At 41.5% G+C, this 13,468-nt stretch overlaps 3 protein-coding genes across 3 annotated transcripts; all 3 read right to left on the reverse strand.

Moving 5' to 3' along the window:
- Positions 1–1,491: 1,491 nt before the first annotated feature.
- LOC144651783 (uncharacterized) lies at positions 1,492–3,912 on the reverse strand. Its single transcript, XM_078511772.1, has 2 exons — positions 3,902–3,912; positions 1,492–2,993 (listed from the first exon to the last, which is right to left on the reverse strand). Exon 2 carries the CDS (start codon positions 2,968–2,970, stop codon positions 1,936–1,938), a length of 1,035 nt encoding a protein of 344 aa, XP_078367898.1. The 5' UTR covers positions 2,971–2,993; positions 3,902–3,912; the 3' UTR covers positions 1,492–1,935.
- On the reverse strand, positions 3,908–8,055 carry LOC144651955 (uncharacterized). The gene is made up of 2 exons (XM_078512033.1): positions 7,358–8,055; positions 3,908–4,791 (listed from the first exon to the last, which is right to left on the reverse strand). The coding sequence occupies exons 1-2, from the start codon at positions 7,704–7,706 to the stop codon at positions 4,670–4,672; spliced, it is 471 nt and encodes a 156-aa protein (XP_078368159.1). The 5' UTR covers positions 7,707–8,055; the 3' UTR covers positions 3,908–4,669.
- Positions 8,056–11,711: 3,656 nt separating this feature from the next.
- Positions 11,712–13,468, reverse strand: LOC144651731 (UDP-GlcNAc:betaGal beta-1,3-N-acetylglucosaminyltransferase 7-like). The gene has a single exon (XM_078511700.1). The coding sequence runs from the start codon at positions 13,384–13,386 to the stop codon at positions 11,935–11,937; it is 1,452 nt and encodes a 483-aa protein (XP_078367826.1). The 5' UTR covers positions 13,387–13,468; the 3' UTR covers positions 11,712–11,934.

Below are 13,468 nucleotides of genomic sequence, written 5' to 3' on the forward strand. Positions count from 1 at the left end.
CGCCTGCTCGTGTTTATTTCCGGGAAAGGAGGCGGAGAAGAGATTTACCGGTGGAACCCTAATATAACGATCATCTTTCGAACGAAGTCTCCGGTCAGGAGCCCATTGATGGACTCCTGTAGTCCAGTCCTTAAAATCTCTCTTCCGCGCGCCCTTTTTAGGATTTAAAGGGCAAAGAGAGTAGAGCCCTGTCTGAAGAGGGTGCGCGGAAGAGAGATTTCAGGGAACGCAGTCGCGTTCTGAACAAAAGCAATTTCCATTGTCTTATCGGAACACCTAATCTCGTACCCAGATCTTCTCGGAGAGAACATCTGGTAAAGTCGGATTTTGCTCGCGTCAAATGAGTCAGAAATGTGACACACAACGCGACTACGCATGCTCGGCAATTAAGTGGATGAAAAGCTCACTTGGCCAAAGTAAATTAAATAGCTCATGAACTTTTTTCCTATACAAGGAAAGACAAGTAACACAATCTTGAAATAGAGTTGAAGAAGAAAAATAGCCGCCACTCATGTTTTGCTGCTAAATTAAAACATTCAACCCAGCCTTCAACGGCGGGGAAAAGCGCGCGCCGTGTTTGACGCGTACAAGCTAGCTGTACGCGTCAAATACGCGTCAGATTTGCAAAGATTTTACTTTTTACTCACGAATATCGTCTTTTTAAAACGTTTTGTACTGACAAGCTTGAACTACAAACTGTATCTGTAGTTCATTCGCATTAGTAACGTTTAAAACACGAACGCGCTTTTAGCAATGCCTTCAAATCCAAATATTTCTTACTAGCTAACGTACGGTGCGCGCGCGTGAAACAAATTTTGCATCATCCGCGCGCAAATACTGAAGCTTTTCATCAACCAATCAGATTGGCGAACTGAACGCACTTGACCAGATGTGTACTACCGTGGTAAGTATACATCTGGGTACGAGATTACGGAACACCTTGTCGTCCAGAAATAATAACTGACGTCTGGCAAGAAGGCGCACGGGTTTGACAAATAGGACAAAATAAACACTTTTTAGTTCCCTTCAGATGAGGAGGGGGACAGAGTAGTCCAGTCCTTGGGTTGAACCCAAGCGCGAGGAAGAGAGAGTTCAGGGACTGGACTAGGGGACAGAGAGGCGGGAGCCCTGGAAAATAGAGGACAGGAGGCGGGAGATCTGGAGAACAGGGGGCGGGCGGCAGGAAAAGAGAGGACGAGGAGCAGGGTTCTCAAAGTGGCGGGAAGTTCGGGAACTCAGAGAAAATGAGTTGGGCAAATTGCGCAACATTATTATGTAAAAGTTTGCATATAGAAATAGTACAGAGGCAGGAACCGGAAGTGAATGGAACGTTTAATCCATTTAAGTCCATGCCAATCCAAAATGTAATATGGAATTCCAATGTTATTTAAGGGTTTAAAAAATTGCTTTCCGTAACCGCTTTGTAAATAAAACTATAACAGTGTAACTGTTAAAACCGGGGAAAGAATAACAACTCCAGCACTCTAGATCTTTTCATGAACGTTCTTTTATTCTACTATATGTTTAATACCTGTAACCCTACAAATGCTTTATCTCCACTTAAACGTTTGCTCAACTCCTTTTACTTAACTTTTTTTTTTTTTTTTAATTTATTTATTGCAACACCAAGAACACTACTTACAACACAAATACATACACTACTTACAATGCTACTTACGATACTTATTACATTGTTTCTTCACTACTTTTGTAAACATTTCTTTTTAAATAGGAATATCACGATATCACGCATTACAATGCCTACTTTAACAAATAACATTCTTACAAAGGTTAAGGTTACAGTGTACTTACAAAATTCAGTTTTTACTAATACAATTAGATCTTAATACTAACTGTGTATATTTTAGTTGTCTATTATTTATTCTTCTAGTAGTACTATATAAATATTATGCTTAATAATACAGTTCTAATTATCTAAAAGTTCACGGATGCTCGAACGCCGGACGGTTCCGTAGACAATTTGTTTTTTAGCACGATTTTGAATGCTAGTAAGCTAAAGGATTCACTTTCCTTGGCTGCTGTGTAGATGTAGTATCGAGCTACAATCAGGCAAAAATTGAGCACGTGGAAAGATCGTTCCTTGGGGTGATATGCATATATTTTATCTTTGTTGGTCAGAGCCACCTTGGGTGAGTTGCAAGAGTTCCACCAAGAGGTAAAGAGGTTCCAGAAAATTTGGACATGCTGACATTCTGCAAGCAAATGTTGTAGCGTTTGTCTTGTTCCACACAATTGACATTCATCATCGTCAGTAATTTTAGCTCTAAAAAGTTTATCACGAGTGTAAAGGATATGGTGGTTTATTTTGAATTGAAACATCGAGAGTTTTATATTTTTTGTGACTTTAAATGGAAGTAGATATACCGCAGAGATGTTCTGGTTACTAAAACCGGCCTTGATTAGACGAGATTCTGCTGTAGGTTTTTGGAACGCTTTGGAGACGTAAAATAAACGTGCTTGTTGGCAAGTCCAGAATGAACTGTTGACTGTTGGTTGTGTCGACTGCTCCGTACAAACCAATTCATTTTCTGGATCGCAGTTAAACGCTTCCCTCCAATACTTTGGAATAGCATTGCACAACCCTATATAGCATAGAAAATTTGTTTTAATTTTGTATTTTTTGGTAAATTCAGCAAAAGACAAGAACTTTCCTTCATCGTCCAGAATGTCCGCTAGGGTCTTTACGCCAGCGTCGTACCACTTTTTATAAAAGACAGATTTCCCGCCGATTGTAATTAGGTGATTGTTCCATAAGATCTCGTTTTCTATTTCTTTTCCTGTTGTGGGAGTGTGCCTAACAATCCCTTCCCAAGCATTAAGGACGTTGTGGTAAAAGAGTGGTAGGTCGGGCAATTCAGGCAAGGTTTTCAATGAAAAATTGCATTCAAACAGCAAGGGGCCACCTACGCGATGTAAAAGACTAAAAGGTATTGTCTTCCAAGATTGCATATGAGGGGTTAGAAGCCGTTTAACTATTGCTACTGCGCACTTGTTCTGCGCATCACGCAATGCATCGATCACACTGGGCGCGCGCGCTTTTAATTAATTTGCTCGCGCAAAATGACGAATTCAACTACGCGAACAAGCGCGCGACTAAAAATCAAGAAAGTTTTTTCTGCGACGAAAGCCAGTTTATGGACATATCCTAAGCCAGGAAGAGCGGAAAAGCAACATATAAGTAACCATTTACCGCTAACCACTGAAAATGGCTCACATTAACAGTTAAAAACAAATCGCTAAGCGCTAAAACGTTACTCGCAAACTGCTAACCGCGACAAATGGCGTAGTGCACGCGCGAGATGCAAATATTCAACTCGCTAGGGAGGGGATAGGAAAAATGTAACAAACTCCAAAAGCGATTTCATAGAACCTGAAAACAACTGGTATAACTTTTAAAAACGCGTGGTGACCCCCACTTTTTATTTTATGAAATGTAAGTGGTAAGTCTATAGAGCACATGTTTAATTTTTCATTAAGTGAAAAAAAAATTTAGGCCGATTTTCTGGCCGTGCAAGTGAAAGCTGCTAATGTCAAAAATGGCTCAAGCGCAATTATTTTGTTAATAAAAACGCGGATAACGCAGTTCCGAAGACATTATTTGTTAGTTATTGTAAAGATTGTTATATTTAATGTTGATTTTGTTCATGAAAAACCAATTTCAAATGAAATTTGCAAGGAAATTGTATTTAGTTTTACTTTATTTTAAAATGCCACGTCAGCACTTTTCTCCAGATTTCAAACCTAATTATCTCAAAAATTTGCGTGGCTACCCCCAATTTTCTTTTTGAATTTTAGTAGCCCTTGGTAACATCTACATTTCTTGTATAGTCATCGGCCGGGCAAAAATACTTTGTTATTAGTAGGCACCGTCCTTTTTAACCCACCCTGCTTTCAGCGATTTATTTATAATTTTGAAATCAGGCATATTGAGCCCGCCGTCTTTGATTTTACCGATCATTGTCGCATGTTTGATTTTTGGCGGTTTGTGGTTCCATATGAAGTTTGAAAGAAGCTTGTTCACTTGATCAACGAATCCACTGGGTACGCTGAGAGTAGAAGCAATAAAAACTGTGTTTGAGAGGGCTAGATTTTTAATGATGTTTATTTTCCCATAGAGGGTTAAATCTCTTGCTGACCAGATGTTAAGACACTTTTCTAGAGCAAGCAGTCTTTTATCGAAATTATCTTTTGTGGAAGTCTCCGAGTCGTGGGAAAAACAAACGCCCAAGCAGACGCACTTTATTGGCCAGTTTATGCCGAATAGATCTGTGGATTGTGGTCTGTTTCTTCCCAACCACATTGCTTCCGTTTTAGTTTTGTTTAGTTCTAGTCCTGAACACCTTTTAAAAACAACAGAGAAGAAGGTATGGGCCTTTTCCATAAATTATAACAGTATGTGTTCCAAGAAAGATAGCCTTAATTAGAAATTCAGTACGGAAGATGTACTACAATGGTAATTTACTGTTACAGTCTCCTCGGATCCAAAGGCTTTGCAATCGACTCGTAATTGTAAGAACATTGTGCAACATTAAAAGAGATTACTAGCTATCAAGATTTCGGTTCACATGTAAACTCGTAAGAGTGAACTTAAAATTATTAATTTTTTATCTCCAAACACAGCAGTACCTTATACAGCACCCAGTGCTAGTTAACCAGGAGAAATTTGATTTTTAACTTGACTGTAGCAGAAAGACAATAATAAGCCCAAAATGCAACAGCCACACAATCCTCCAACTACTCCTCCGACAATGGCACCTGTGTTGCTACTTTCTGAAGAAAAAAGAAAAGGGCACAAATTACCTTACAAGCAATTAAATAACATTGACTTCTTTTGTTTACGTTCTATTTTAAAATTTAAGAAACATATCTTTCATAAAGGCGCTGACCCTGAAGAAGACTAGTAGTAGAAGTCGAAATATTGGCCGATAGTAAAGTGTCCTTTGCCTCAGGGGGGGGGGGGGGGGTACTCCCATATGTGGCCTATATTTGGCCTATATAGGTATGTGTCGCCCGATAGGGTATGGTTTTTGAGGTTCCCGGTCCTCAAATAGGGTATCATTTTTGCTCCTTTTGGCAATGTTTTCCCGGTGTGAGCCTTAGATAGGGTACCTAAATTCTATTAGCTAAAATTAACGCCCAGCTAAACGAAAAAAAAAGATATCTTAAAACTGAATTTTCTGTTCAGGTATTAGAGAAGCGAATTATTATAATTCATAAAGATTTGTGTTTTGCCGTGCGCGGTTAGCCGTTATTTGGGTCGTCACGGAACGCTTCTCCTCCCCTTGAATAGGGTGTCATTTTTCGGTTTTGGGCCTTAAAAAGGGTATCAATTTTCGCTTCTTTATCCTTAAATAGGGTACACCCCTATCCGAAATTTATGGGAGTACCCCCCCCCCGGGCCTTTGCCGTAGTGCCAGACTTTTATTTTTTCTACGCTTTACAGTGACACCTGGTACGAGCATTTCTACAAAATAAAAAGAGAACAGGCAACAAGTAGTACAGGGTTTTATTCTCCGTTGCGTGGCTCCCTGCATTCAACAGTTTTACCATATTTTATTTCCTATATTTAAAATTTCCGTAGAAACCCCGCTAACAATCATTATTATACATTGGTGGCACCAGCTTGATTTTGATTGGCTATAAGCACGCAGCTAATTCTTGCTTGCTGTTTCTCTTACGTCATACCTACAGACATTAGATTTTACATATGTAGAAGTGACGTCATACCTACAGACAATAGTTTTATGCATGCAGAATTGACGAAAGGTTGTAAGCTTATAAAAGTATATTTTGTGCGCGCTCTTGTCTTTACAAGTGAAGCTCAGGAATGTGCATAATAAAACAATTATTGGATTCGGTTTTCGCATGATAGCGATAATTATCAAGGCCTCAGTTTCTGTTATCCGCCTCAGCCTTCGGCTTCGGCAGATAACAGAAACTTTGGCCTTGATAATTATCGCTATCATGCTCAACCTCATCCAATAATTGTTAATTGTAAAACTGCTTTGCACCAAATGGCCCTCTTGATATAGTAAGAAATGCAGTCTGTAAAATCTTAGATTTTAAATTTGTTTCAGCAGCCAAAATGGTCAGTCATGAATGAACTTGGTTTTTAATCCTGACCTTGACACATGAATGAAGCTATTTCCAAAACGGACTAAGTTCATGCTTTCTCCTTCATGTTGGGAGGCAAAATTCCCAATATGTGCCTGTAGTTTTAAAGGTCCTTTTAATAGATACCAGTTCCTAACGCAAATGAGCCGTCCAGTTGAAATCTGACTCTGATACTACGCACACCAATTGCGGAAGTGCTTGTCTTCGAATAGATCTTCTAGTCAAGGCTCGAATTAGACACGTTTTGTTTTCGTTTGACAAATGCCCTGATCAAATCCTACCAAGATCCTGTATTTTTAGCCACAAAATCCTTCAAGATTAGACGACAGTGAATTTCGTGACATTAACTTGAAATTGTTTGGTAAAAAAAATTCCGCACCGCAAGGGCAGGTCATATCTTTGTTTATACCCTCTGATACAACCGCCCCTGGACGTCGACGGCTATTGTCTCCTGTCTAGTATCGTATAACGTTCCTATGAATATTGTTGCTCACCTAGCCTGGATGAAGTGCTATCCTCCCACAAACCAGCGCCCTGTGCTAACGTGGAGGCCGAATTCTAAATAACAGTATGCTTTGACTAAAAGGCCCAATACTGAAGAACCTATCACAATGCACAATGATCCCTGAGCTTATCAATCCTGGATGCTATTGAAATGGAATCCAACCCGGAAGTATTAGGCCAATACTGATGTCGCTTGCAAATACGTGTAACGTATAGCTGCATGGTTTAATTTAGTTTATATTCAGGATTACCGTAACCAAATTCGCAAACAGCCACAGTCAGAAGCCCGTTCTACTGTCCTGATATCCTACGATATCAAGCCACTGACTTGATATGCCATGACTATCATGGTCAGTTTCAAGTAAAGTAGAGTTACCGTGCGATGAATTGAAAACAGATTTTACCAAAAAACAGCCGTAATTCGAGTTTAGCTAAGTAAAGGGAGTAAAACCTTTCCTGCCAAAACTGAACTTGAGCGCGCTTGCTAATTGCACGATGTTTGCCAGCGAAGAGTACTGAAACATTCAGACTGAAACAATGGACTTAGAGGTCCCAACTGTTTGCTAAATTCTGAACTGTGGGTACGGTAAATACTGCTTCTCGCCAAAATACGAGCCATGGCTCGATCAAACTCGCATGATATGCCGCCGAAGCGCACCAAAAAGGTACGATTGGGTATAAAAATTAACATCTTCTGGACTGTGACCATTACATGTACCTTTTTCCTCACAGCAGAATCCAGAGTAGCCCTTCTTACAGACACATTCTCTGTCTTCTAAGCTTCCGCCGTTGAAACATGTCATCTGCTGTCCACACCATCGCCACAGTGTAAGTATGCACGATCCACCGCACTTTGCCGACGTTATCTTTTCACGGGTGCGAGTTTGGACTTCACACTGAGCGCCGCAAGTGCTCCATTCAGACCAATAGCCGGTTGTGCACCGTATTGGGATACAACCTGATCGCCGTCGGCTGCTGCTTCGTCTTCGGGAAGTGTTAGGAGCGCTTCCAGTGTAAATCAGGAACAAGAGTAAGACAATGATAACTTTTATCTTCAACGAAAGCATCGTTACAAAAGCCTCCGAAACCCTCGTCAAAGAATGACTACAGACTCTGTGTTCAAGTCACTCAACACTCTTTTCGAAAATTGGCTTTGTTTGGGGAACGCAGTTCAATAACGATTTGCAAATTGATATGTGGGTGTAACAAGCCGTTACGATTGGCCCGGCTTGTCAAGGGTCAAGAGAACCGAAGAACTACTAGGGTGTCGAAGAATTAAAATGCTTGTAAAATTATCCTTCAGTCTCAGCAAGAACCAAAAGAAAACTGCACATAACTATTTTGAAGCATTCGAGGTCAAATTCTATGAAACTGCGCAGGATTCGTCACGATGGCAAAAAAGCTTCAGAACAAACGAGAGAGAGACAATCTCAAGCCCCGTCATTTGTGTTTCAACTTACTTCTGTTGGGTTCATGCCAAAATCTCTCTAGCCTGCAACACAAAGGCCACGATGTAGACACGTCCGGGTCTGCACGAACGACACGTGCGGCTCTTCTGGTGCCCCGTGCCTAAGGCATCTTTTTTTTTTTTTTTGGTTTTTTTTTTTTGGGGGTGGGAATATAAAAAAAAAAAAAAAAAGGGGGGGAAGGGGGGGGAAAAAACCTAAGCACAAAAAGGAAAATGTAACAGGGCACTGACCAACATGAACTCGAAGCCGGATATTAGAGGAAGAGCTCCAGCAAGAGACCGTCGCTCCGCCCTCGTTGGAATGGAAAACACGGCGCGATGAGGCTGACTTACTGACGAATCCACATTGCGTTACAAGCGATGAGAAGACGTAAGGAAAGCGAACGTGGTCACTCGCTACTGTTTGCTCTAGGTTTTTTTTTATTGAGGCGGTGGTCGAACAGAGGGGAAGGTAAAGGCTATTGAGTCTTCAAACGAGTCTGTCCATCCGCTTTAATGCGGAACTTCTATAATGGCAAATCTTGCAGCTAAGCGGATTATTTAGTTTTCATGTGATTGGAAAAAATAATTATTTCTAATTAAACGTTTGTTGCATATTTCTCAACAAAGGCCCTTCGAAGGATCGTGTGATGACTCTTGGTGTCCTTTCAGCGAATGAACACTTTGTAATAAACTCTTACCGCAAGTGTCACACACACGCACCACCTTTTATATTCAGGTCTCGTCGACCGGTTTTATCCGGTTACGTATGCCTTACATCATCTTGGCAACAATGAGTTCAGTTGGTCACCCAATGAAAACCTATCAAAGGTCAAGAAAGTTATGTCTGCGGTTAAAAAAAAAGCACCACTAACTCGCTAAACCTTTGAGTAATACTCTCGTTCGAGGGCTACGCCTAAAGAATCCATTTCGTTAGCTTTGGCCTACAAAATATTATCAGTCGTCTTCTGCCTCGCCCCATGACCAGTAGGGGTATGGAACGGTCTTTGCATTTGCGAGTATGCGAGCACACTGAGCGGTTTTCTTTGCGAGCACGAGCATTGACAAAAGTCAGCCTTGCATGCAACGAGCACTTTTCAAAAAGCTACCTCCGCTGAAAACCAAGCATGGGAGCACAAGCAAATGTGCGCCCACTAAAATTGGGCGAGTATTCTGAGCAGAAGCCTAATTTTGCGAGCACTGCAAAATTTTGAGGGATATTCATGACCTCTACGTACACCAGTCGGTAGTGGATGGAAAAACTTTGGTTGTATGCTTGCTCACTGAAAACTATTTGAAGGGACCTTGGTCATGGGAGTGTGGAACAGATATAAGCTAGCAACTTGAAAATTATTTATAAAATGCTTATCTGTCGGTTACTTCGTGGCCATGATGTTCTCTGATAAATTCTGTTAAATCGGCTCGTAGAGTCCATCATAGCCATATCTATATATTTCCAACGAGTCATACTATCTTCATAATAAGCAAGAGCTTCACAATAACAATGACAACAGTGTATGTAAGAGTTTTATTCTTGTTTTTGTACTAAATTCAACTCAATTTTTTGGATTCGGTTTACTCACGAGGGTGAGAGAGCCCCTTTAATAGAAGTTTTGATTAACAGGTTTTCATAGACAAATTGTTAAAAGGTTGCCTTATCAACAGTATAACCTAATAAAAGACGCCCTTAATCTTAGCTTAACTGCTTATAACTCAAAGCGAGCTCGGCGACCTCCACTTTTTATTTTCGAATTGTAATCACCACACGTAGATTACAAATTTCGGCAAAAGTTTCACATTTCTACAAAAAGGGTCAAGACTGAGTCTTTAGTATTTTATCACTGCTATACCAATAACCTTGAGGAAAATCTTTTAGCACAAACGTAAACAAGATTTGCGAATGAACAATTTTAGGTCATGGTGACGTCAAAATCTGTTTCCATGGCAACGTCATATAAGGTTAAAGATATACTATTTTGGACCCTTCGATGCTAATTACTCAAAAACTACTCGGTGGAAGTTTTTCATTTTCAAATATTTTATCCAACTGATAAACTAAACATTTTTGCAAATTTTTAAAGAAATCTGTCAAAAAAATTAGGGGTCATGAATGGTATAGCCTGCGAGCAGGCTCTCTATTCGGGGGCAACGTGAATATTGAACTGCTCGAGCGCCGAAGGCGCGATCCCGCGAGTGCCGAAGGCGCGAGTGCGTGGGCGAAGCGGGCACGCTTCGCTGGCCCAGCGGCTCGCTTCGCTCGCCGACTCGCGCCTTCGGCACTCGCGGGATCGCGCCCAATATTCACGTTGCCCCCAAATAGAGAGTCTGCTCGCAGGCTATGAATGGTACCCCAAGATGTCGCAGTGCTCGCAAAAAACTAAGCTTCTGCTCGCAATGCTCGCAAAATTTTAATGAGTGTTCGTTTGCTCGTGCTCGCACAATTTTACAAGTGCTCACATGCTCGGTTTTTTAGTGGGGTGAAAGTGCTCGTTGCTCGCAAGGCTAACTTTTGTCAATGCTCGTGCTCGCAAAGAAAAACGCTGTGCTCGCAAAGACCATTTGATACCCCTAAAATTCGGAGCTACGTTGTTTTAGCATTAACTTAAGGTTGCTCTGGTTCCAGTAATGTTCATAATAGTCAGCGCGAGAACAAGTTGTGAGAACATCGCTCTAATTTCATTTAAGATAATTTATGGAAAGTTGCTTACCCCCGCCCGCTGGGCCAAGTTGAAAATTCACAATCCAAAGACTTCCGATCGTTGTGCGCACTCAGACTTTATTCTGCTCAATCCACTCAAAGCCAGCCAGCCAAAGCCGCTCTCATCCACAGAGCCCGCTTTTATTTTGGTGCTGACCAAATGAAAAGTGGGTTCTGGGGACGAGATTGATAGCCAGGAGCCCCTGTGATAGCTGATTGGCTAGCAATCGAAAATGCGCACTCTGTGCATGCTCAAAAAAATTGGACTTGGCCAGTGCCTGCATTCTTGGTGCTGACCAAAAGAAAGAGCTCTGGGGTCTGGGGACGACCCCAGACTCCAGAGCTCTTCTTAGGAAGAAAGTGAGGGTCTGGGTTCTAAATTGGTTAAATCGTTTTCAGGGCAGCGTTGTTAGCCCTGTGCCATGCCCATACAGGAACATTAAGTGCTGATTTGTCACGCCCCTCTCCGGCAAATCAATCTAGCTTGACCAGTTGGTAGTGGATATAAACTCTGGTTGTACCGTATTTTCTCGATAAGACGCCCCGGCGTTTATTACAAACTTGGCCTGGTAGACCCGGCGTTTATTAGACTTCTGCAGTTTATTCGAGCCAGAATTTCATTTAACAACGATTTTTATTCGTTCCCTTTGACAAAAATGTAACTGGCTTATATAGCTTTAGCTTATTATACCTTAAATAATTACGTCAGGGGCCTATTTTCAATTCCACCTTGGAGACCCGGCGTTTAATCGAGAAAATACGGTATGCTTTTTTTTCTGAAAACTTTTAGAAGCTAGGGACTTGGTGGGAAAATTAAAGTCCAGAAAGTATTTCTCGTGGGAGTGTGGTACAGCTATAAATTTGCCAAAAACTTGAAAATTGATTTAAAAATCCTTTTTTCAGTTACTTCGTGGCCATGATGTCTACCATGGCAATATATATATTTCCAATGAGTTATACAATCTTCACAATAAGCAAGAGCTTTCCAATAACAATATATGTAAGATTTTTGTCTTTGTATTTGTACCGAGTACAACACCTTGTTGGACGCGGTCAACTCACGAGCGCGAGAGAATCCCTTTTAAAGACGTCTTTTAGGTCGGTACTACGTATACATCTAGATTTAGATGAGCAAGGCGTCGCCTTTAAATCAGCCTTTGTTATGAATCCTAAACAGATTCATTAAACAGGCTCCAGTTGCGCGATGCTGTACCAGAGCGTTCGGCACAAAATCACAATTATCGTAATTACGCCATGGCATAACAAACCCGCTATGGTCGAGTGCTATTACACCTAATTTGTTTGCAAGCATTCCAACATAGACATCGTCCAGTCTATATGGCCTCATGACATCAAATAAAGGAACCAGACACTCGATAACATCGTATGACATAACAAAGCCAGCACCACTGCAGAAATCGGGATAGTGTGTACCGCTGTACTCTTCATAAGACACCCGCCATTTCCCATGACGTAGTACTATGGGGTCCCTGTGAAGCTTGCCCATATAAAGACCTTTCTTTGGCATGGATTTTAACTGCAAGTCATCAATCAAACTTCTGGCATTAACAAACACATCATCATCTGCCTTCAAAAGAAACGAAAACTTACAATATCTGGCTGCCCATTCGAAGGCCATCTGTATTTTCAAACTCTGGTTCCAGTAATGCTCATAATAGTCCGCACGAATTATGTCGCCATAGATGTTATTTTCTGTTTTAAGCAATTTTGACCGTATCGGACTCCTTGTTTGGCCGAGTAGAAAGTATGTTTTCCAATGTGGGACACCGCCGTTGTCTGAACCCCACGTTCGACGAATTAAATTTCTTCTCTTAAAATTTGCTGGTGCAGATGAGACCAGTATGAGTAGAGTGTAGTGCCGTGCACAAGAAGTCCTGGTCATCAAAGTAGTTATGTGCTGGTGAAACCTTTTCCAAGATTTACAATCATGAAAAGGTGTAGGCTGCGCCAAAGACCACTTGCGTTCAAAAAGGCCGGACGAAGAGTCCAGAGTGGGGAACACAATCGGTAAAGTGCGTGCGTGTTTGTTGGAAGAGGGCGTGCGCTTAAATCGGTCGGAGTTCGAGCCAAATTTAGGAACTAGAGAGTGAGAACGTGCATCACTAGCATTAGATGGCGTACGCTCAATGCGACTGGACTGAGTCGAGCCTAGAAGAGGAGTCATAGATGAAGAGCGTGTATCACTATTGGAAGAGGGCTTGTGCTCAAAACGGCCGGAAGTCGACCCCAACGTAGGAGCCATAGTCGGAAGAGGGAGTAGACCCCTGTCTGAAGAAGGGTTGTGCTCATAACGGCTGGAAGTCAACCCCAGCGCAGAAGTCATAGTCCATAGAGGGCGTGCACTATTTTCTGAAGAGGGTGGGTGCTCATAACGGCTGGAAGTCGATCCTAGCGTAGAAACCACCGAAGAAAGAGGGTGTGCATCTTGGAAGCCACTGAATAATGTTGTCATTAAAGCAGCTGCTGTTACCATGACAACAAAAAGCCGGAGTACCTTGAGCTTCAACGATCCTTTCTGTCGCGTTCTGAACAAAGGCAATTTCCAAGGCAATAATAAGCAATGTTTCACTCGGCGAAGCATATTCCTAGTCTAGTTTTTGTTTATTTGATATGGCTTCCTCCTGAGATGGAGCTCCTTCTAGAAATGAATCAAATTGCACTCA

This window comes from Oculina patagonica, chromosome 4 (assembly GCF_052425735.1).
Source record: "Oculina patagonica isolate OP01 chromosome 4, crgOcupat, whole genome shotgun sequence".
Taxonomy (NCBI): Eukaryota; Metazoa; Cnidaria; class Anthozoa; order Scleractinia; family Oculinidae; genus Oculina; species Oculina patagonica.

Coding starts and splice junctions, on each gene's coding strand:
- LOC144651783 (XM_078511772.1), bottom strand. CDS start 2,970: ATGCAATCTTGGAAGACAATACCTTTTAGTCTTTTACATCGCGTAGGT.
- LOC144651955 (XM_078512033.1), bottom strand. CDS start 7,706: ATGCTTTCGTTGAAGATAAAAGTTATCATTGTCTTACTCTTGTTCCTG. Junction 4,792..7,357: donor ATTCTGCTGTGAGGAAAAAG/GTACATGTAATG, acceptor TTTTTTCTTCAG/AAAGTAGCAACACAGGTGCC.
- LOC144651731 (XM_078511700.1), bottom strand. CDS start 13,386: ATGCTTCGCCGAGTGAAACATTGCTTATTATTGCCTTGGAAATTGCCT.